The 24868-nt window shown below is 41.0% G+C and overlaps 1 protein-coding gene across 2 annotated transcripts; it reads right to left on the bottom strand.

Annotated features, from left to right (window-relative positions):
- Window positions 1–1444: 1444 nt before the first annotated feature.
- Window positions 1445–24655, bottom strand: OBI1 (ORC ubiquitin ligase 1). 2 transcript variants are annotated; one of them, XM_076362356.1, is made up of 6 exons: window positions 24544–24655; window positions 19679–19814; window positions 18603–18721; window positions 16707–16955; window positions 13335–13423; window positions 1445–3782 (listed from the first exon to the last, which is right to left on the bottom strand). In XM_076362356.1, exons 1-6 carry the CDS (start codon window positions 24613–24615, stop codon window positions 2279–2281), a joined length of 2169 nt encoding a protein of 722 aa, XP_076218471.1. In that variant the 5' UTR covers window positions 24616–24655; the 3' UTR covers window positions 1445–2278. The 2 variants fall into 2 exon arrangements, with proteins under 2 accessions (XP_076218471.1, XP_076218479.1); XM_076362364.1 differs by having other exon boundaries at window positions 18603–18694.
- Window positions 24656–24868: the final 213 nt, after the last annotated feature.

The raw sequence follows: 24868 nt of genomic DNA, 5'->3' as shown, positions 1-24868 counted from the left end.
ATGTAGGAAGTTACCAGCCCGGAGCTGGGAGGCTGTAAGTGACGATCTATGTGCTCCCACGACCGTTCCAAGTGAAAAGCCAGTACTTGGCCTGAAATGCCTCACTCTCTGGCCCTGCTTGAGAATAAGATATGAAGTTTATGACTTTGATCTTCAGCATTTTTTTTAACCTCAGGCTCGTCTCTTCTATCCATTCAAGTTGCATAACATGTAAAATCAAAATACCCATATTGAAGAGCAAGCCCATGAGCGGTGTTCCTGTCCAAAGGACTAGAAAGTAGCATGAAAAACACACCAATATTTTCCTTTATTCTAGTTTGATTTCAGGTATGGTAATACCAGTCGTATTCATGTTTCTATCACTGAAAATTACTTGTGTATCAGAAGTATACTGGAGTATAAAATGAAGCCCATAAATGCAACTCCCTCCAAACCCACAATGAAACAGAACAATGACCTTAACACTTACTTACTGCGTATTTGCGATTGCTTTGTGATACAAGGATGTTTTAAGAAAGTATTAGAGATGTATTTGAGAAGCCCTTGCCTCTCCTCCCAAAGGGTTAAATCAAGGCAGCATTTTATGACTTATTAGTAAAACTAGTCAAATGAAGTAGGAGCTCATGTCCAGATGGTTTTGCCAGCCCCCCAAGTTCTGAAAAATGTTAAAACTGAATGACTAGATTTTTCTGTAAAGACTAAAATTCAGGTGGTATACTGAAAGCGGTATATGAAAGCACAATGCCATCCTGCCTGTCACCAGGAAAGGGTCCGTGCACGTATGGCTTGAACGGTGAGTTTTTGGTAAAGCTGTTTCTCAAAAAAGAAAAGAATGAACACACCAACTGCACGAATGCATGCACACATGTGAAATGTAGTTCTTGTTCAAACCGCCTGCAGGACTTCGCTTTACAAAAGATGAGCCAGACTATTGAAATTTTCCAAGTGGTTATCCCTCTTTTCAAAGGGACGAAACGCAGCGTATGGATTTTTCGTATCGTAGGTATTGATGAAGCAAGGATGCCTGTTCGTAAGAAATGCCATCAGAGGCCTATATAGAAAGAAAAACCTGCATCTTACTATTAAATATGCCCTTAAAAAAACCTTAAACACAATAATGCAAAGAAACCAATTTTGCTCTGCTGCTTAATTAGGTCTCCTGCCTGTAGTAGGCCATCACATTGTGTTGACCTATGCAATACTTTATGGAAGAGTCACCTCCAGAGAGGCCGAAAGCCATTTCCATCAACTGTATCGATGCTGACACTAGAATGGTAATACGTCTAACAAGGAGGAGGAAGGGAGATTTGATTTTTTTTTTTGTGAATAAGCTCACATTTAAGTTTTACAAAACTTAGATATCTTCCAAATTATGAAAAAAAAAAGAAGTTTCCCCACTCTCTTTTTGCTAATTCAATATTTGAGGCGACACCAAGGATTACAGTGCTTATAACATGTTTTATTCAATTCACATAGAAAAGCATGCAGTATTAATGTAAAATGGTACAGTATTAATGTAAAATGTTCAGTGCACATTAGGTAAACAAGTCATTAGCATACAAACCCATTTTTATGGTCTATACAGGCATCCTGAACACATCTAGAATAACAATGCTTTTTGAGAATGAAATTAAAAATTGTGCTTAACTTCAAAAAAAACCCAAACAAGCCATGTTTGCAGTGTTGAAGAGATGTTTTCTAACTGAAGTGCTGTAATCCTGAAAAGAGGCTGCTACCTTACACCCACTTAAAACAAGAGTTTCAATACAGTACAGTGCTACGAAACAGTCCAAGCAGCAGCATTTCATCTGGGAGGCAAGTTTTATGGCAAAACTGACATTGTTTTATAGCAATTTCATGAATCCATAGGATATATAGCCAGTAGCTGCCTTACATGCACAAAACGTAATCGTTAGGAATGGGAAACGTAACCTTTAAAACAAATTCTTACATAAAACGACCGATTTGGCAAGACCGCTTAAAACCGTCCTGTTCAAGGGAGCCATTAGCTGTGCTCACAGCTGGAAGATCATGTAACCTGAAAACGTAAAAAACCCACCCAAACCCCCAAGTAAACAAAATGCCCAGCCAAAGAAAAGAATCTGGAATGGTTCTTCCCTAGGAAAGAGCTTGTAACGGGCAAGGGAATGTTCAGTTTTCACATAGTCGAAAAAGACAGGATCAGATTGCATGGAAGTCATTAAAAATTAAGTTCACCTGTAAATATTAAACATTTGCAGGTTGACGACTTTGAGTCACGTTCGATTTCCAAGCCAAGTCAGTTTTTGGTGGTTTTCGACGGACTAGCACTGGAAAGGCTGCTTTGAATTTTCCTCTTGGTCGACTGACTGACATTTTTATTTTTCCTTTCAGCTATAAAGGAAGACACCCAAGGAGGATTAAGCTGATTGTGCAGGTCAGATGACATCTTTAAAAAGCAGGAACCGAACTTTTGTTCCTCAAACAACCTTTGTGAGTTGCTGAATAGTAAACTCTGGGAAAAGTCTCTTTGAAATAAACAGTTTGGAGGTTTGGTATCACTAGCCACTATGTTTTGGCCTGTAAACAGCGGAAAGTGGTCATTCATATCTAGCTCAGATGGGGAGAGGATGGAAAACATAGCAGGTTTCCAGCCAGTTCTGTCAACTGCTGGATCGCTTGTCTCTGGACACTTCATACTCTGTTCCTCATTCATCTCTTCCAGTTTCTTCTCCGTTTCATTCAGAAGCTTAGAACACTCTGTTGACTTTGAAGAATTATCAAGATCGGAGGACTTGAAATTGTAGCATGGACTCTTGCTGTTGTCTGATTCGGACATCATTGAGTCCAACTCGGAAATTTTATCGAGGTAGGCAGCATCCATAGATGCCTCACTGGAGGTTCTTGTGCGATTCATTTCGGAAGAGCAGAGAGTATGTAACCTCTTAGGTAAGCAAGAACTTGTTTTATCACTGGACTTTGCTGATGTCTCATCTGACTGACCAGCTACCGAATTTCGCTCCGATTCATCAAAATCTAAGTTCTCAGCAAAATTTGTTGGGCAGGTCCCCCAAAAACCTGATTTTCCTGTAGCAAAACAGTTTAGCTTCTTTTCCCTATTACAGCTGCTTGTGCTGTGCTCTGGAGAATCTTTGCTGCAATCATCTGAAGTGTCGCAAAACTCTTCAAATTTCAGTTTTCTCAGGAATGTTGATGGTTTCCTTGCATTTTCTTTTCCATCAGGAGTGTTCAACTGAAGGCGACTGAGAGACAGAAAAGGAGTGCACGGTGGTGGAAGATCATAAAGTTCTTCATCCTTATATGGGGTACATTCCTCCATTTTATTCCACTGCTCTTCTAAGCAGGCATCCATATTTGTAGTATTTTCATCCAGGAGAACCCCCTGACAACCTGGAAATAGTTCTTTCTTTGGGGCACACTGGGTATTTGAGCCATTTGAACCATCTTGACTAGAAGAGCTTAAACAAGTTCCACCACTTGTCAGCTGTTCGAGGCTGTCAGGACTTTGACTGGTAGTCAAAGCTTTTTTCTCCTCAACTTGGGTTTTCAAACATGTTGTATCTTCACTGCTCTCAGCTCCTTTAGCATCTGTGGAAACCACTCTCTCGCTAACAGCACTCGCTGTCTGGGTTCCTTCGCCTGCATTTTTCAGCTGTAAAAGCTGACACTCCATTTCTTCTATGTATTTATCACTTCTTTCCAGTGCCTTTTTTAGACGGTTCATTTCACGTTCACTTTGTTCTACTTTGGACTGAAGTGCAGCTACTGTAAACCTACCAAACCTGCAAGAAGTAAAAAAGAAAGAAAATATTAAGCTGGAAAAAGACATTCTCGTAGTGCTTTGCGAGCTCGTTTCACAAAAGAACAAAGCTATTAAACATTGCGTTAATTTGAAAACACAAGTCAGAACTTTTCTCTGCTAGTTACGAAAAAGAATAAATCATCATATGTAAAGTCCAGGTGGAGGTGAATACCTGAAAAGCCAAAATTAAACTATTAGTGGTAGTAAGGTAATAACAAGCAGATTACCCTTTCAGGGGCTGGTTCTATCAATTCAACTCAAATATGCATGAAGAATTATCCCCTAAAACAATGGCAAAGATTTATGATAACATTTGAACAGTGGTCCACATCTTGAAATATTTACATTCAATCATTTTCCTACAGTACAGCAGTGTTTTACAATACATTTTTTACACAATGTCACCTTGTCAAATATAAAATGCCAATATGAAATTCAGAAATTGCAATATTCCTTTGAGGTGGTTTAAATACTTATATAGGCCATTTCAATTATGTTCCTGTTAGATATACAGCTTTTCCTCGGCCATCGCGTGGATGGTACTTCCACTTACTTTAAAGCTACTTGTTTTTTTGAGCTTTACAACCGGAACAATCTAATTTCTTCCTTGACTCCAATACAAAAAACCTGCCACTTGTGGTTTGTGAAAGTTGTGTGTTCGTGGGGGTTCCAGCTTGAGCACATTTTCAACTGCCAAGATACGGACTTGCCTTCCGCCCATCCTCCACCAGCTTTCAAGACTGACCTTCCCCAGAGGGCAGGTGAAGGTTTCAACTGTATGCCCTGACTAATTCTAACCTATCACTGACAGGTGGGCACCAGGGAATTCCCTGCTCCATCCAAGGCTTTCAATTTACAGAAAGAAACAATTAAAATTCTGGTATCATTAGGAAGCAGGGAAGGACCTGCAGCCACCCTACGACTCTGACACATAAGGTTTTATATCACAAAGAAATGACAATTCTGTATATGGGCTTACACTAATCTCCACTTTCCATCTTGCAGCTCCATGTTACAGCACAAGTTTACGTTCACTCTTCCAGCACAAACACTGCCTGGAATTTCCACCCTGTTTCTTTGACTGTCTGTCTGTCCCTCCTTCAGCATCTTTCAGAGTCACAGGGAATTCCCGTTCCATTTTCCCCATTCCATCCCCTCACCCCTTCGCAAAATGCTCCCACTGCAACCCTTAGACGAGTGAGGTCTGAAGGTGGTCTATCTGTGGCCTGCGATGATGCTGGCAAAATATCCATGAATCCGTGCACGTATTTCCAGCAAAGAACCGAACTGTATTTTGTTTCTTCAATTCCTGAGCCCAAAGCAGCAGGAAACTGCTCTATGCTGACAACTGCAATACAGTTAAGTGGGCAGTCGGGGAAAGGAATAAGGGGTATCACAAGCCCCAAACAAGTTGGGCATGAGAGACCAGATCTACTGACATATTTCACTGTTCAACTGCATCTGCATATTTAAAGGACTTCAAAGATTTTGTTGTAGATGGTTCAGTGGTGGGGAAGATTCACACAACAGTCTAAGTCAGTTCTTTCACAGAACTGCTACTAGACCGCTTTTTAAATCAGATCAGCCTAAGCTCCACACAGTTTTGGTATTTGCCACTCACTGCTCTGTAGACACGCAATGGCAAGGTAGTAGTTTTATATTTAGAATAGGAGTGTTCACTTAGGAAGATTTTTTTCCCACTAAAGGAAGCTGGCTGAATTGGAATTCTGTCGAGGGAAGTACCCTCCCACCTCCGCATTACCTCTACCCAATTACCTTTGTCTTCATAAAAATGAAGACAGACCATTTTTTATTTGCTTACTCTACGGGTAACAAGTTTTCTCAATTGATTATAGCAGTTTCTCCATTTCTGGTTGCACACAAGAGTGAAATGGGAGAAAGGTGCACAAGACTTCCTCCCTCTCCTCTATGAAACTAGATAAAAGCAGAACCACAGACAGCTCAGCAATGTTTCAATTATATTTTCAGATGAAGGGTGTTACAATGAAATAAGCATCCTCATATACAACACATTTTGGCTTATTCCCTCCTTCAGTAAAAGGAACTCAGATTTCGGTTTAAAATACCGAAGGAGCCACTGGAGTACAGCAGGGCCCAAGTAGGACCCTTCCTGCTTCCTAGGGCGATTCAAAAGTATTTATTTTGCCTTTCTCTAACAGACCTGTTCACACAGCCTTACAGAAGCAAACCTTACACTGTTTAATAAAGGATATAAAAATGATGCAAAAATACAATTTAGCTTAGTAGCCAAATGAGAGATGGGGAAAAAAGCTTATGTAAAATAAGCAAAATTTTCTGGGGTCTGCTGTAACGGACACTTTGATATAAAAATTAAACATGTTTACATTTATATGCATACCTGGCAATTCCTTTTTAATGGAAGAATGGTGTAATATGTTTATTTAATGCAAATAACATTAGTGACAGCCTGAGATGTGCTTATGAGGAAGAAGCACTGTATTCTCAAGTGCAACTTTTATAACAAGTGTCCTCAGGTTAAAAAAAAAAAAAACAACTCAGTATGTTGTTCAAAGCCAAACAGCATCACTAATATGTTAATTGTTGTAGAGGGACGTGCTTGGGAATTTTGGTTTTCAGAAATGGAGCATCTGACGTGCTGCCTAGAAACAGTTACCTCTGCAGTTAAGCACCAGAACAGTAGTTGCTTTCTGCTCCTGCTTTGAGACTTGCATGCATTTATTTCCCAAATTTTCACGGACATGGATTTTTAAAGACAGCCATATTACAGCGCACATATTTAAACCAGTTACTCCAGACCAGAGCATGACATAGTGACTGATCTGGCAGGTCAGCAGACAGTTTAAAAGACACACATATTTTGGTTAAAGAAACCACAACCCTACCCATCTCCCCAAACCAAGCCACTCTCCTAAGAGATCTCCTCTTCTTTTCCCTTCAGATGTACAGTGAGCTGTGCCATAGCCAAAAAGTTATGGTCTGATGATAATAATAGAATGCAGTACAGTTACATGAAAATAAATTAAAGTTTGGCCTGACACTCTAGATAAATTATTTTTCCTGAAGTATCTGAACCATTTCACACTTGGTAACAATTTGATACATTCTTCAGTAGAAGTTAAGGTATTCAGTATACATGTGGTAAAGAGCACTTTTCATATCCTCACGCATGGACAAAGTCTTTTCAGTGTTAGGGTCTTGTTCTTTAGTTGTATCACTTAAACAATGAGTTTGTATCTCACCGCATTTGCTTCAAGTACATCCTCTCTACAGAAAGCTGAAAGCCCAGAGAAACTAGTGGTCATTCATAAAGTGAAAAGAAAGACATTTCAGGTGGGATTTGGATCCTTCAACACAGACACCTAGGGCCATTTTAGATGGCCTAAGGTCTTTTACATGACTGCTGGCCTCCAGCTATCACTCCGGAAGGATACAGCTCTCCTATAGGTCCTGTATCACAGCTGCCAGCCCCGGGCAGATGTACTGGATATGTTGTAGTGTCTGAGGTGACACTGGATGTCTAGATGAGCACTTGAACTCCATATTTCAGGACCTTTCCTCAGAGTCTTTCTTCTTGTCCCAGCACTATTCTAACTTGACACCAATCAAAAAGCTGCAGTCAGCTCTCATCTACAGTGAGCAAGAAGAACTAACATTATAGCTATAATGTTTGAGTAACCCTCTTTCACATTATTTTATTCCACAACTGCTCCCTCAGTTATGTTCGAGTACTCCTGAAGATGTCCATTTAGAAACTGTTTGGGAAGTTTAATAGTCTCTCACCCACAAGAGAACAAATTTCTTCAGTTGTTTCTTCTCTTCTTATCTATCAGTTCTGCAAATTCAGCTTTAGGGTTTTATTTTCACACATCAGTGACCACTGGCTGCAGCAGGTCTGTCTAGTTGAGCCCTTAACTCATATCAACCCAGTTTAAAACCACACAGACTCATACAAACATTTCTCTTTGTGGATAGCAAGCAGCTGCAGCAAATAGTTTTCCTGTATAACCATTTACAGAAGACTGGGGCTGCAAGAATGCCATGAAAGATGACTCTCCAGTTCTAATCACCTGATGGCCCAGACTGCAGATCGCCCTGCGGCTCAGATACGTGAACATGATCCATCCTCCAAAGGAAACACAAAGGGTGAGAAGTGCGAAACGACAATATGCAGTCAGGGCTTGTCACAGTTTGAGACCAGGGCAATGCCAGAGTGCACAACCAAACCCCGTCTCATGATTTAGATAAACATTTTTGCTTGGGTTCTGCAGTTAGATGGGCAGAAAGAGGTAGGGAATCCAAGAACAAAACAGCTGAAAGCCCTACTAGTTCCTACAGCCCTTCTGTGATATCATACACCAGATGCAGCTGGATGAGACAGAGTTCTGCAATCATCCTCTACATCAACTATGAAAGGTGATCTGCAGCAACATCTTGACAATATCCCAGGTTATACACAATTGCCTTAAAAGTCTGTCATATTTGCATAGGCATGTTTAAGAAGAAAAAACAAACAGTTACTGTCAGATGGGGGCCTTTTCCTAGCAAGCAAGAAAAAAAACAAAAGTCGAGAGATATACCTCAAGCATGTTGCTCTATTTAAGATCTGAAGCCGGGGGGGGGGGGGGGGGGGGGGGGGGAAGATTCAGTAATGGAATTTGGTTCCACTGAAGAAAAAGTACTGGGTATAACCTACTACTGCTTTCCACTCTGCAGACCAGGCTGGCTGACAGAAGAAAGTGTACAATGGCTCCTTCTTGAACGAAGCAGTAGAAACACTTGCTATAGCTAATTTTCTAAGCTTGTAAAAGAACAAGTTACTTTCAATATAAGCCAATACCGAGCAGTAAATCCCCTCCATCGCACAGTTCACAGAGTACAAACCAATCTGAAGACGCATGGCCTTCCTCATGAAATCTCTCCTGAGCATCAGGGAAATCAAACTCCTTCACATCACATGAGTAAGGCTAAGCTTTACTGTTTGTTGGATGACTACAGAGCAGCAGGATTTGAACAGAAGAACAGCCAAGGTACCTTCTTTGAAAAGAGCTTCTCCTTTCGCTTAGGGAATTGGGTGAATTCAGATAAATGTGCAAAGCCTTTCCAAGCATTTTTTTTTAACATCTTTCAGTGAAGCAGCATTGGTCTTCCATGTAGGAAAGCCAGATTATACCCGAGGTCGGTGAATAGCATGAGCCAGAAAGCATTACTTCAGAATTACTACAAAAAAACCACCAGAAAACCCACAAAACCAAGCAGTGACATCTGAATGTCCTTACCCATCTGCTTAAGGTTTAGATCTTCACACCTGGAATGGGTGCTTCCTCAGGGTTTAAAGCTATGACTCAAGAACTCAAAGTTGTTTTGAAGGCATTTTCTCCTATTTACTTTTAAGGCCACACTGCAGCTGGTCTTTGAAGATGGCCACTCCTCTGTGCAAGCAAGTTTGCAGGGAGGTGAGAAAGAAGCCCAGTTTTCTATCAAGGAAGATAGCAGCGTTCTTACCCTCTGCACCATGGACACAGGTTACCAGAAGCCTATTTGTAGGCTCAGTGAAATGCAGGCTGAATTAAACAGTCTGGTGTGAGTGGGAATATTTGAGTTAGATAAAAATTGAATGTTGTACAGAATGACCTAGAAAGTCAACAGCCTTAGAATTCAGTGTGCAGGTATCTGAAGTCACAAATCTAGACAAGATTAACAATAAAACTGCAGAAAGGGGAAAAAAAAAACCCAAAACAACAACAATAAAACAACTCACAAAACCAGAGAAAAGAGATAATGCAACAATTTTCTGCATGTTACAGATAGTTTTTCAGACTGGGATTTTAACTGGCAGAAGAAATTAAATATTTAGGGAAAAGACTCCTAGGAAGCCTAGAAGTCTGGTTCAAGCTAATTTGAATCTAACCATTCATAAAATACACTCTACCCTGGAGTAGATGGACTTGCTAGTTATTTTCCTTCAGGTAAAAAGCAAACATCCCTTTGCCAAAAATGCTTTTAGATCCATTGTGCCTTGCCAATAGACCTAACAGTTTTCTTTTTTAAGTAGAGCTGGAAGTAATAGGGCTTTATCATCCTGCAAAACTTAAGTTTTAGAAGTTTTCCTGTTCTGTATCAGGAAAATGGAAGTCACTGAAAATTACTCGGGAAAAAGAGCAAATGAAGAGCAAGCAACAACCAGCAAACGCTCAGTCTGATTTGCCTGAGAAATGGGAGACTAACACAGGTCTTTGGTAAGAATCAGAGCAAGAAACTTACCTCTATTTGCTTTTCAGACCTATGTCCCAACTATATGATGGTATGGTATTCTGGTGAAGGTCTATTCTCAAAAAGTATTTCATTTAAAAAAAAAAAAATCTAATCAATCAACATCATCAATTAAAAAATTGTGTAAAAATCCCTGACATGGCTGCAATGTCAATTTTATTGACGTACACGACATTTTTCAGCAGGTTTTAATGGATACGAATAGAGAAAAAACAATTCAAAACTATGATAAAAGGAAAGTTTTTTATTGACCACTGAAGAAGGCTAATTGTATTTTTCCTGTGATGTCAGAGGTAGAGTCTATGTTACAAAGGGATCATTCACCTGCCATCACTGTTTCCTTTGCTATAAAGCAAAGCCTACTAAAGTAATTTAGGTTGTGATATTTAGCTCCACTGTCATTATGCACAAAATGAACTACATTTGGGATAAGGGGACTGAATACTGACAAATCCTTTCAAAAATAATTTGATAACAAGTTTTAGTTAGTTACCTAGCCAGTTGTTTAAGCATGAATCCATACCTGACGTTCTGAAGCTAAGAAATATATGACAAATGAAACAACAGTGGTGACACTGAATTACAAAGATCCAATCCGGTAGCTATTTTAAATTGCACTAGAGAGCCATTCAGAAACTTTGTCCAAAAATTACCTTCTGAACAATTCTGAATGAAGTATACTGAAACAACTGTACTGGCAAATCAGTGTACCTGCACCGAAAAGTTTAATTATAGTGACGTTGTCGGGCTCTGATGCTTATGCCTTCAATTCTGATTTCATAAGCAAGGTAAGAAAACAGCTATTGCAACCCCTGTTCAATGTGTGAAGCCTAGCTGAAAGTCCTTTTAGATATTATCTATGTTATATCTAAAATAGGTATTAGATATTGCCATCAGAACTGGAAGAACGTTTAAAAAATGTCTTGATGTTAGGTCTGGTCTAGATATTGACCAGACTAATGACTACAAGGGTGAAAGTTAATTTATAAAATCTGCTAACAACACGAAGACGGGAAAGACTTCCTACCACCTGAAGGACACGACTGGAATTCAAAAGAATTGTTTTAAGTTTGACGTCTGCATCAAAACATCAACCTGAAGAAAGCCAATAAATGGGTAAAGTCCCACACTTTGGAAGGGGACATTAGCAGCACAAATGCAAAATGAGGTAGGAAGGTAACTTTCTAAGTAGCTATTTAGCAGAACTGGTACTGGCCGTTCGTGCTAGAAGTGCCAGGTAAAAGGAAGCAATGAAAAGAGTATTACAAGATATCAATATAAGATGTTGTAGCAAGACACAAGACGGTTTTTCTGCTCTACCTGGTGCTACTGAGGCTTCATCTGGAATCTAGTACCCAGTTCTAAGCGTTATTGCTTCAGAAAACCATAGACACTGGAGAGCCCTAAGAGTACAGCAAAACCAAGTAAATCAGAAGTTTACTTCTTAAGTCACACTTATCTAGAAGAACTGGACGAATTCAGTCTAGAAGACATGACTAGGACTGAATGGGTATAGGTAGGGTGAATCAAAATTGCTAAATTTAAGGTGCTGAAGGGTTTCTTCCAGGACAAATTTTTCCTCGCATATACTTAAATTCTTGTAGTACACCACTGGGCTCAAAGTAAAACCAAAGCTGAAGATAACAGGAGCAGGGTACAGACATGCAACTGTCTACACTCCTGAAGTGTTTGAACTGTTCCTGGTCCAGCTTAAGTCTGATTCAACTTGTGCTCAATTCCCATGCATAGTTCTAGAGTTAGCACGGGCCAAAGACCATTCCCAACAGGATGTGACTATTTGTTCTGGAGACTGAAAAAATAGTTTAGTGGAGAAACGGACAGGCCAACCTAGCTTGGCATCTGGGTTGCAAAACAGACCTTGACACTGTCCAATTTCTAGTAACATTTGTGTATATCTGTGCTTCTAAAGAAGAAAGTGACTGGCTATTGTTTTAGGCCACACTAGCAAAAGATGGGAAAATAATCAGCTTGCAACAAAGGTTAATTCTTCAAACCCCCCCCCCCGATATCTAATTTTCCTGACCAACAGGATGGTGAAGCATGCACAAGCTAGAAGAAACAGAAATTCTCACCATTGGGGAGTTTACCTGACATCGGTAAAGGAATCAAGTTAAATGATCTGGTCTCTTCTAGCTCTTCTTTTCTAGGATTAATTTATTTATATCTATTTAATTTTCAAGTTTCACTCTCGAATCTTATGGGAAAAGATATGGCATGCCATTAAAGCCCTCTCCATTGCCAAGACCTTAAACAGGGCTCTATCTCCCTTGTTAGGGGACTTCAAGGCAGAATATACTTTTATGCCATTAACAGCATAGCACAAGGATCACGCATCTTCCTTCCTGTGGTATTGAATGACAAGCAGTCTGGCAAACAAGCTCTCTATAAGGATGAATTTCATCTCCCAGCAAGCAAGTTGTGAACTCGAACAAAATCCAGAGAGCTCTCTTCACACGTTACAGAGGTGCCCCTCAACCCTCTTCCTCAAAAGCACCATATAAACCTTCAGCCAATGCTGCTCTTAGCTTTCTAAGTTCTAAACCGATGAGAGAAAAAAGGAAGAAAACCAATGAAAGAAGGAACACAACTTTAAAAATACGAACATATTACTTCACAAAGTACTTCCAAGGAGAGGTACCTTAGCACACAGCTGTAATCAGTATGGCAAAGCTTCTGCTTTTTGAGGTCATTGTCATTGATGTTTTAACTGTTTAAGACAGAGTATTAAACACAGGTGTCAGTTCTAAGAATGATGTTCTCATGCTGCAGAAGCTCGATTCTACGTATCTTGCCCAGACACAAAGCTATCAGGGACTTTCCTTGAATAGGGAGCCTAAGTCCACAGAACAAACCCTGAAGGCAGCAAAAGGAAAAACAAAACAAACAACCAGAACCTCTGCACTCAGTAACAGACCTTCTACTTTGACCACATACCAGATTTAGAAATTTCCCAATAACAAAAATAAGTTAACTGTAGAATTCAACTAATAAATTCAGTGCTTCAATATTGGCCAGATAATGCAAGGAATAGCACTTGTAGTCATGTCACATTCCTTCACTGTAGACTCGCTGCTATACTAAGTTGCATTTGTCACCCAAGTCTATGAGGATAAAAATTCCAAAGTCTACCTGGAGACATATATGCAACACCATGTACACCACCACAGTTTGGTTAAAGTCCTACAACAGTTAAACAGTCTATAAATAAAATATGGTAGCTTTTAAAATATTCACATACTTTTGGGGTGATCTACTATCAACTTCAGCTTTTAGTCGCAAATTCTCTCTTAAAAGGCTATTGTTTTCCATGCTCAGTTTCTTATTTGCCTAAGGAAAAGAAAAGGAAAAAAAATAAGTATACAGTAAAACAGAAATGACTTCTAATATTTATAGGACAAGCTGTTTCTCCTTTTTAAAGAGACAGAACTAGCAACGTGAAGGCAGGAACAGCCTTCAGACAGGGACACCACTTAAAAAATCACCATGGGAAATGGCTTGCAAAACTGAATAGCGAACATTTTTTATTCATATTCCCAAAATACATCGCAAGTGTCCTATCTAGGGAAATAAACACAGCTATGTTAGTTAGTACAGAAAGTCATTAAGGAGATGTACTAATGGCAATTCCATGTTTTTTTTTTCCACATGACTAAATACGTTAAGTACATTAACATTACAATGTGCAGGTATCAGCAAAACTGGTGTTGAACAGCTTCCCCCATTCCATATTAGAGTAAGATTACTTTGGTTTTTTTGGCTTGTTGTTTTTAAAGCATAGTTATCCTATGGATGTAAATCCATTACAACAAGCTATTTGCAGTCTTCACATTCTTCCAGGACGTTGTGATTAAGACTCCTGATTCACAACCCTTCTTACTCCTTGAATTGAGGTCAATTCCTTCTTCTCAGTTCAGCGGACACCCTTGTTAACAAGATACTTCATATAAAGAGAAGTTTTCCTGCTGCCGTGTTCAGAACAATGAATGCCACCATCCTAACAAGTAGAAAATAGTCTTTGCACTTCATAGTCTGCTCAATCTCCGTATGCTGAAAACAGCACCACCAGTCCAGGACTCGTAATTCATAGCCTCAATTAGATGACGCTTCCACTGCTTAATAAAAGTATGATCTAGAGTTCGATCCAAAGAAGGAGCTATGCAACTGGGCTTAGGAGTGAAACGTACTTTTTCATAATCAAACAGTGCAAGAAGAGAAGCAGAAAATTCTAAATACTTATACAAATATCCCCGGCAACCTCTCCAGGTGAGGCTAAGACAGTTGGGGGTAGGGGGAATGAAGCAGAAAAAAAATAAACACCCCCCTCACTATCCCCCCCAAACACCACAATATTCCTAGGGGCAGAAGGAATAGAGACTTCTGGTAAAGAAGGAATAGGAAGGGTGAGCCCAGGCTTGGGTGCCTGAGTGTCAACTATTTGGTATTTAAAAAATAAAAGCACAAAAAACTATCCTGAAAGCAATGAGTAAGAATCCAGGACACCTCACTTCCAAAGGAGCATCAAATCAGTTGACAACAAGTCCAAGACCTTTCTCTCTTTCCAGAGACACAGTTCCCCCAGCCACACAATCAAATAGGAAATTGCATGAAATTGCATGACTTGCGTAGAGTTGGTAGGTAGGGCATCCACCTGGCACATGGCAAGGCAGGACTGAACCTCTTTGGTGTCCTTCTTCCAGAGAGTGCTCTACCCTCCAAGCCAGTAATCTGCAAGGGATCCCCACTTGCAGCACGTCTAGATTAATGAGTTCATGTAACTGCATTATTAATGAGTGTACTTTGTCTAGTATTTCTACTACTGGGTTTGTATCACCACTTCCATACTCGTTATGACTCCACTCAAAGTCACAATGCCTACTTTGGGAGTCTCTGCTCTAGGACATTAAATGATAAAGGTGTTTCCTATTTTCTGACAGTCTGGTTTTAAAAAGAAAGTGATGGCAACCACATTTTCTGAGGGATGCTGTCTCACTGGGAAGCGACGGGTGGTTGAAGCTCCTGGGTCAGGTACTTCAGGGGATAAGGTTTCTGGTATACATGGGAAAGGTCTTGCTGTTCAGACTGGGGTTGGTCAGTGCATGCTCAGAAGTGAAACAAGGTCTAAAAGAAGAGCCAAGTGATTTTAGGTACTCCTGGAATTGAGCAGCTGTTGAACAGGGACCAGATGGGAAGAGAGTGCCTGGATCACCGTTTAAGACTTGGTCCCTAAACCCCATCTAAACCTCTATTTGTACCTAACCCTTAACCAAATTCAGAGACTCCATAAACTTAAAACTTTTTTCTTGCTAAGGCTGAAGTTATATTGAAAAAAAAACCCAAACACACCTCTCCCTCAGTCCCTGCTCTATTCTTTTTACTTTCCTAGGGGAAAAGTTAAAAACCTTAGTCACCACAAAAAAAGAGGCAGTACAGTTTAACTTTATGGGGAAAAAAACCCACCAAACAAAAAAAATAGGCAGACAAGAACTCCTTGCTGCGAATCCCCTTTTGCCAACTACAAGTGACTCTGAAGCTCCTGGGATCCTCTTAAGAGGGCAGAAGATGTGTCCCAGCCTGTAAAGTTGAAGTCTGAGTCTAGCCAAGTTATTGAAAAAGCTAATTTTGGAAACTCAGTTTATTCCTTTTAGTGTTTATCACACAGTCCAATCAGGGCCACAATTTGCTTTAGACCACACAGAGGCAAATCTAGTAGTGTCCCATTAACAATAACAGAATGGCAGAACAGTGTAACGTGGGCCTCTGAGTCTGTAGCACAGGAAAAGTGTAAACACTATTAATGCTTACAAAGGAAAAAAGTCCTAAACACCTAACACTTCAGTTTTGCAGGAGGCAACGCAGGATTGTTAACGGAAGAAATAAAGGCAGCATTTTGAATAAATGCAAGTCCAGTTCTTTCCACCTTGCCTTTCAAATTAATCTTGAAATTTCACTCTTCTTGAATGTTTAAGGTGATGCGTCTTGCGCCCGCAGCTAGATTTTGCAAGGTATTTTTATTTAGATGTATTTTCACATGACTATCTCCTGCACCCCTCCTTCTGCAGTATCAGGTTTTCTTTTATATTACATTCCAGACGTATAAAAAAGCCGCAGGTTTTCAGTAAAGGATCTTCTGGTCATAAATGCTAAAGCTTGTCTATTTTCGGTCAAAGGGTCAAGTTACTCTGTCTCAGCAAATTGGACCAAAAATATCGGCTAGCAGGGAGGGCAATAGTGCAAAATCTGCCTCAGCCAACTGTACTGTGTTTGGCGACTGAATGTTGTAAAATAGATATATTATATAGATTATTGCAAGCCTGAAAAATCTGGTCATCAATACTGGTGACAAGTGCTACTATAATCCAATTACCCAGTCATACAGTGACAGAGGAGTTGAAGAAGAGTCACATACAAGACTCCCTAGAACAAGCAATAACACCTGACGCTTGCAAAGGCTATATGGAAATACTATGATACACCGACAGCCACTGGAATTCAATTTTTTCCTCTTTCTTCTGGATCTATGAAGTACCCAGAGGTCATGCTAGCTCTCACTCCCGTTTAACTAACACGAAACAGTTACACTACAAGATAGCTGAAGAAATGTATTTATTACCTCCTTTAACTTTTCTACATTATCCATCACTTTTTCATATATATCATTGGCAGCTTTCAGCTTTTTGCTCCATTCCTCTGGGGTTTCTGGGCCACTGGTACTTGCTTCATCTGCTGACTGGCTAGTTTCCTCATTTTGGCAAGACAAAGCTGATGCTGCAGGATCCAGAAGAGATTTCAGCTGTGTCTGTAAACTGAGATTTTTACCTCTCAGATCTTCCACTTCTTTTTGCAGGGATTCTATTTCATCCTAAAGGTATCAGAAATTCACAGGAATGAAAATAATGCGTAAGATTAATTAAATAATACTGGCAACTTCCCACAGCACTTTAGAAACATGGGTTCTCTGGCAAGCTCGGATGCATGCCTTCACTTACACATATATCTAAGTATGCTTATGTTTTGTGCTCTAGGCAGGATTTTAATCAACCTGCACACTCAAGCATAGTGAAGGTTTTATGTAGTCAGGGGATTCCCTTCACTAAAGGACCTTGAACAAACTGGCGGGCAGACCAAAAGCTTCAAAGCATGCAGCAACATGAATCTATTATTAGGGCACTCTGTGGGAGGATTTCCCGTATCAAGAGTGTTCTTAAGGTCGTCCTCTGCTGACTCATTTGCTGTTATTTGAGAATGTTTCTCTCGTATCATTCGGAAACATCACGTTTGGATGCTGAAAGTCTCAAGATTCAAAATGGACAGAACACTGCCTGGAAGAGGCTGCTCCAGCTACGCAAAAGTAGCAACATCTTAGGAAAGACTCTCAAAATGCAAAGAACAAAGCTCTTAGCTGTATCGGTCTGAAGCCACAGAGAAGCAAAAACCTTCAAAAGCCTGTTGTTAGAAGGATAAAAGAAATAATCTATCCTGAAAACATGTCTTCTACACTGTTCACCAACTTAAATACTTGAGTTGCTCAAGATCAGATTACTAAAGGAGGTCATATATAGCACTTACATAAATCCAAGGTGTATTTGCATGAATAACCAAGCTTCCCCCCGCCCCAGCATGAGAACAACCATTTTAAATTTAAGGGTTTTTTTGAAGAGGTTTATGTTATCCTATGCCTATCTCTGTGATTTTGGAGCTGATTCAATAGAAAGGCAGGAAACCTTCTTTTCCTGACTCCTCCTTTCATAGACGATGAAAGAAGCTGAGCTACAGGCAAGCTTGTCATGAAAGACAGCCCCTACTTCCCCAATGTTAAGGATATATACAGTGTCCATTTCCTTTCTCTCATTCTCCTCCCTGAGACAGGTTTCCTTGCAAAATATGCTATGTCTTCACACTACTGCTACTAAGGAAACAACAGCTGAGAAAACAAACTAAGCATATTCCTTATTAACACCTTTTCACCTTGTTCCTAAAAGAGTATTTTTCCAGCGGGAGAGTGGAGATAAACTTCCAAGCACTCACTCACTTTCAGAAAACAATAGATCAACGAAGAAAAAAATTAACCTATGCCATAAGGTTGCAGAAGGCAATATTCTTTAAGAAGAAATTTAGTCTCCCTGAGCAACAGGGAATTACTTCAGGAAATGTTTGTATCAAAGACAAAACAAAAAGCCCCCAACACCTAATATGCATAAAGAAAACCCTCCCATACCACCTGGGGGTGGAATTCCTACACAACTATGGAATTGGCTGTACTTGGCTACTTGTAACATAGAAAGAACATAACCATGACTTCAGCGGGATCACTTCAAGCACCAGCAAATGCTCTCTTGTAACCTTGGCCAGAAGGTGGGATTTTAATGCAGCTGAGTTTCATGTAGATTCAGTATGAACCTTTACTCAAATTAAAAACAACGGGACTCAAAGCAAAAGGACCAGTTGTATGCAGTAATTTAACAGTTGCAGTTCATCTGGAAAGTCACAACACTCCCCATGTCCTTACCTCGTATTCTTTGTGGAGCAATTCAAGCCTTGTTTTACGTAGGTGTTTTCTGACTGTCGGACTAAATATAGGATCACTTTCACTCGCTCCTCCTAAAGCAGCACAGGATGAAAGAAACACTGATATTGTTTTATTTTCAGTCAATTCAATACTAGTAATCCACCTTATAGTGTTTTTCGTATTATCAACTACAAATACAGCTAATATTGGACCAGTCTACTACCACGTGAGATTTAAAGTCCTTTCATTTTCAGAATGGATTAAACAGGATTATCTATTAGTGATGTTTAGAAGTCAAAATCCTGCCTCACAGCAGGAAGACAACTTTTGAATTTTTCAACTTTGTATTTTCCTTGACAGAATCCTATCTTATTTAAGACCATACTATTAAAACAGAGCCAAGGGTGGGGCAGGGGGGGAAATCAAGCATAGTACAAGATAGTGTAAGTTTCTAAAGTGAGATTGTTCAGGTATATTTTTCTCTCAGAATCAAATAGCAGAGCTGACATTTTATGTCAAATAAAGATCGCAGTATTTCCTAGCTCTGGGGAAGTTCAGATCTTCATTCAAGTGTTGTAACTTTGACTTATTTCTGTGCCAAGAGACATTTTCTTAAAAATAAAGCAAAAGGAAGGAAATGGTGAACAAAACAAGCAAAAAAAAAAAGACCACAGACTCATTCAAGATTCTGGATTTAAGTACACTATTTCTCAGCTAAATGCTATTCTCTCTTAGGTCAACAGGTTGCAACGCATAGGTAGAGTACTTCAAGTGAGATGCATTCTTTCCAGTTAAAGGCACCATCCAACCAAGATTTAAAAAAAACAATCATTAGAGCCACGGGGTGCTTGCTGCCTTTGACTAATCTAGCCATTAATACACACATCATCTTCAGAATTTTTACCTTGTAGGTATTATGTACGCTTTCGGAAAGAGTTAAAGTCAGATCTTCCTTAGACGCTGGTAAAAAAAAAAAAAGCACAGAGGAAAAAATATCCAGACATCTTTGGACTGAAAAGAATCTCCTCCAGCAGTAAACACCAGAAAGTTATTTCAAAGCCTAAAGTTGTCCTTACCTATAATTTCCTTGCAAGGATTTTCAGGCGTGATGGGAATCCTGCAAGCTGGACACTGATTATTGTTCTTCAGCCACACTTCAATACAAATGGAACAGAAGACATGATTGTTGACACAGATGACTGGGTGACGGACCTTTTAGTATTAAGGGGAGGGGGGAGGAGAAAAGAAAACAAGCAGAAAGACACTATGAATACTTTAAAACTCTTTTAGGTAACAGAATATGAAAATACACTACTCCATCTCTCAGTGCAAGTCTGGTCTTGCAGGAAAGAGACACTGCTGTTTCGCAGGACTGACCTCCTGACTCACAACACCAAACTTCCCTACTATTTAAGGCACCAAAGCTATAACCATTTTTGCAAAACTAAGGTCCTTGATTCCAAGAGCTCATTAATACACAGTGTGGCAGGCACCATTCCTTCACCCCACAACCTCCAAGAACTGCAGCCAATCACTCCAGTGAAATGCATTAGCCTCCCTAGGTAGGAGGAGGCCAAAAGACACACATTAACTGATTTCCAAAAGGAGGGAATGAGGGATTGCTCCTGGCAACAACCAACACTTTGCCTTGGAAGAGGTGTCACTGAAATGATAGTGTTACAGATTAACTCTAGCCTGCACATAATCAGCTTCATGGAAATCAGCCTTAAAAAGGATAAGGGCCAAACCCACAGAGCAGAAACATGAACCAGCAATCACTAATTCAAGCCTCCTGCTAGATATGCATTGCTACTAAATAAGTCATTACCCAACAATGGGGCAGCTAACTGAAGGATTAAATATTCCAATCAGACACAGATCCTTTCAAGAAGCTTTCCCTCCCCTTCCAAAACAGCAGGGTAGACAAACTTTTAGAAAATATTAATGACAATGCATTATTCTCTTGTGATTTAACTATAAACCCTGTTTGAAAGTAAGTGTGCATAGAGGGACCAAATATGATACGGAAGAAAGAGACTTTCCCCTACATCTATGCCTTACTGCAGCTTCTGTTACAGCTTACTGTAATACACACTCTTAAATCTCTTAAGACTTAACAGTACTATCTGTGTTAGGGGTCTTAGAAATAATTATTTCTTTTTCCTCCACCACTATCTTTGCCCAAGAAACGTGTTTTGAGACACGGAAGTAGCAGTATCTATCACTTTAGAGTCTACTGTGTTGCACTTAAAACCCAAGCTCAGGAGAACTCCTTCAACTTTAAAATAAGTCCTCATCATCCCCAAGATCTTCCTCTTTCATTCTATTAGTAAAGTAGTCAAACTAAAAAGGAAAAATGAAACATTGGCAGGGAGAACCAAGCACCTGGAAAGGACAGCCAAAAATCAGTTTGGAAAACAGATTAGATGTGTCCTGTAGTAATCACACCCATACAATCAGTGTTGCACAAACTAAAACCCAAGCATTTTATCACTGAAATACACACAGACCTGAATTAAGGCTCAGATCTGTCAACTTCTTCTCCAATTTACTATCTATGCCTCTTGTCACATTACCGGATTCACAGTATCTTTAATGCCTCCAATATGACAGTCCTGGGAGCCAAAGGGTTTATCGATACACAAATAGAAACTCAAGTTATTGAAGGTGTGAACAGACTAAACAATTTCTCCAAGTGTCTGCACACTTTCAGCTCTATTTAAGGAGGCTTTTTTGTGATTAATGCAAGCATTAGCATACCAATGCTTTGGAAATGTTTAAATATTACAATTTCAATTATTTAAAAAAATAAAATCTTGTTATTTACTGTTTTTCTTTACCAGAAAAAGAGCTTTCTCCAGCTTTCCCACCAGCAGCTAGAAGAAAAAAAAACACAACTTTTTCTCTGGCCATACTTTTTCCTCAGAAGCAGCCTGAGAATAGTTATATGTATGGCGATGATAGGATACAGAGCAGAATAACTTAAAATAATCCAAACAGGAAAAGACATTTCAGGAGTGCAGGTCTCCCCCCCGGGGAGCAAGAGACCCTCGGTTACCCCAAACCTGACATGGAAGCGCACTTCTTGCAAGTGAATGATTACTCCGTATCTCTAGCAAAATAGTAAGTCACATTTATTGCTCTCCAGGGTACAGTGCTTCTGATTTACACACCTTTACAAGTTTCATTTCAGGGCTGAGGTTTCTACTTCTGTTGGCTCAGGATCCACACAAAGCAATCCACGGGACAACAGCAGAAGCCGCTATTGAAATGTCACACAATGGCTGGGGGTGCCGCTGCCCTTCACCGAGTCCCTGAGCCACCGACTGTGGCAAGCCCGGGGGGTGGGGAATCGCGACACACTCATTACTAAAAAAGCATTTCATTTGAATTACAGCACAGTTTCAGTTCCTTAATCGACCATAATGTCTAGAAAGACTACAGCTTATTTGGGAAGGCTTGATCAGCTAGGTGATTTTAAGCCATTTCCTAATTTTTCCCCACACATAATGCGATTCCTACGCAGCTCAAAATCAAATCCTGTACACATCTATGTCACTTTGAAGGCACTTCTGGACCTTCAAGCAGCACTAACAGAGGAGCAGGCTTGTGGACAAGCAGGCACACTGATACCAGTGAACGAATCCCCAGGCATCCTAGGGGGTTTCAACACACACAGAACTGCATGCCTGAGCCCAAGCAAACTGTCAACGCCAAAACCAACAGGAGAGACCTTCAGTCATTCTAGGATGAGTAAACCTAATGGCGTGATGCAGATGGCTTCTGATCTGCTCACTAATTATGAATACAGATATGTTAGAAGATAACCCAGACTGCGTTAAAAGAACATTCAGGTAACAAACATGAAATTTATCCAAGCAATTAACTCTTATTATAAATGGTTATTTGCACATCTTGCCAATATACTTTACAACACTGTTCACACTAACAAAATGGGCTAATGTGTGTCCGTCCCCACCCCAAGATTTCTGCTTCATTAAAAACGAGTGGTTGACATTATCGAAGGAGTTTCTCTTCAATATCTCTTTTCATCCCATTACGTACAGTGAATAGTTGCTATTCTGCAGCCAGTCCTTTACAAATTTTGCAGAGATAGCAAGAGGTACATTCTGATTGTAGGGTGGGCCTTCTATTTGAAGGTGGGCCCTCAATTTGAAGCCTATGCTACAAACCACAGAAGTATTATGTCAACCCTCCATGACACTTTCTGCTCCCCCCTACAAGATATGGCAAAACTGGCAAGATTTTTCCCTTAATTTAAACTAAATAACTTTTTCTTCCTCTAACCTTACTCTTCAAAAGAGAAGAGCTTTTTCTGATGAAGTTTTTCAAAGAAGTTCCAAGCTGGAGACAAAGACATTTAAAAAAAAGGAAAGCCAGAGCTGTCAACTTTGGCAAACTTTAAACAGCTTCAGACATCTAAAAAGGAAAGCATTTAAATACCTTTATTACACATATCACCAGTAGAGTCACTTATATAATGTTAATATATTATCTCAGTGCAAGATACCAAGTAAGAAGAGCGTGGAAATCTCTTCCAGTACAAACTCAGGAACATCAATTCCTGACCAACTCCAGAAAAGAAGTGGAAGTATGAAACAGTGGCTTGAAATAACCCAGTGGCTTTATAGCAAAATATGAGTGAATACCTAACAAATCTATCAAGTCTATCAAATCTAGAAAGTCACTAGGATCAGATTCAAATAGCAAATACACTGCCAGTCTGATTTCACTCTCCTCTTTTTCAAGAATATCCACTCTGCATTACAGGCACAGTAAATTTGTGTTCTCCTCCATTTTCATTAAACAGATAAATAGAAAAGGAGAGGTAACAGGACCACAGCCAGGAAGTCTTGCTCGGCTTCCACAGAAAAGCTAAGAAATGAGTAAGCACGGTTGCTAAAAGCATCACTCTCTGCCAGAGTTAAGAAAAGGGAGATGTCCGACTACTTTCACTACCAGCGCTATGCCTACTTTATACATCAAACGCGCCTATTCTTTTGTTATCACTCCAGCAGAAAAGGTCTCGGAGTAAAGGCCACGTGAGGTAGAAAGAAACCGGACAGTAAATGCCAGAGTACAAACATAAAAGGTTATTTCTTCCCTTGTAATTACTATTGTGCTTTAAGAGGTTTGCTTTGTTTTGGAGAGCAATGAAACAAGAAAAAAAAGAGCAAAGGATTTGAGAAGCAATTAGTGACGGCTATGAAATTAGCTCTGGGGCTTTTAGAGGAGAACAGACTAGCAAGAGCCCTCCGCTTCCCGAGGGAGAAGAGAAAGGGACTGAGAAAGGGTCAGAAAGAGGAAACAGAAACTTTTTCTCCAGACTGCTGCGGTTTTGCTCAATACTTTTTAAATCCACTTGGTTACACATCCCCTCTTTGTTTCGCTTGTCCTCTACGACACAGCACCACGCTCAAACACACACTCACCTAATATTTTAAAACACTCCAGCTCCTACAGATACCCGAAGAAGAAAAACCCTCAAAACCTTCACCCTGGGAGCCATACGCCCACCTTTCGGCGCGGGGCCGACCGGTGCCTCGGGGACTGGGGCCCCCAGCCCCCTCTAACGGCCCCCGGGAGGCTCCCGCCGCGATGGCACACGGTTCCCACCATCCCAAGGCCGGCAACAAACCTCGCCCCCAGCCGGGACCGGCCCCCCCGGGGACGGGATCCCCTCCTCCCCAAGGCGGGACCCCCCACCACCCCGAGGAGAAGAGACCACCCCGCTTGGAGAAGGAACCCCCCACCCCAACTTTCTTCCCAGCGCGGAGCCGCAGCCCCTTAGAGGAGAAAAACCCGTCGGGGTCAGGGCTGCGGGCCACGGCGAGCTCCCCCGAGCAGGCGCCGGCCACCGGGCCGCCCGCAGGAGGGGGGGGGGGGGGCTGAGGGGGAAGGGCAGCAGCGGCGGCGTTACCTTCCCCAGGCAGATGTGGCAGGTGATGGGCAGCGTGAGGGACAGCGTGACGCTCGGCCCGTGCTGCGCCATCGCGGCGGCGCGGCCCGGCCCGGCCCGGTCCCGCCAGCACGGAAGTCCCGCAGACAGGCGGACGGTAACGGCGGCGGCAGCGGCCCCCCGCCAGCCCCGCTACGGCAAGCCGGCGAGGCCAAGCCGCCGCCCGGCGGAGGGAGGGCGGCGCGCGCTTTTGCAGCGCTCCCCTGGAGGGCGGGCGGGAGCCGCGGCCCCCTCACAGCTCTGCCCGCCGCCGGGCGGCTGCTGCTCCCCCCCCCCGGGTCCCCCC

The sequence above is a fragment of the Aptenodytes patagonicus genome, chromosome 1, assembly GCF_965638725.1.
Source record: "Aptenodytes patagonicus chromosome 1, bAptPat1.pri.cur, whole genome shotgun sequence".
In the NCBI taxonomy this organism is placed as follows: domain Eukaryota; kingdom Metazoa; phylum Chordata; class Aves; order Sphenisciformes; family Spheniscidae; genus Aptenodytes; species Aptenodytes patagonicus.
The sequence above is the reverse complement of the archived record's forward strand: the minus strand, read 5'-3'. Positions and strand labels throughout refer to the sequence as shown.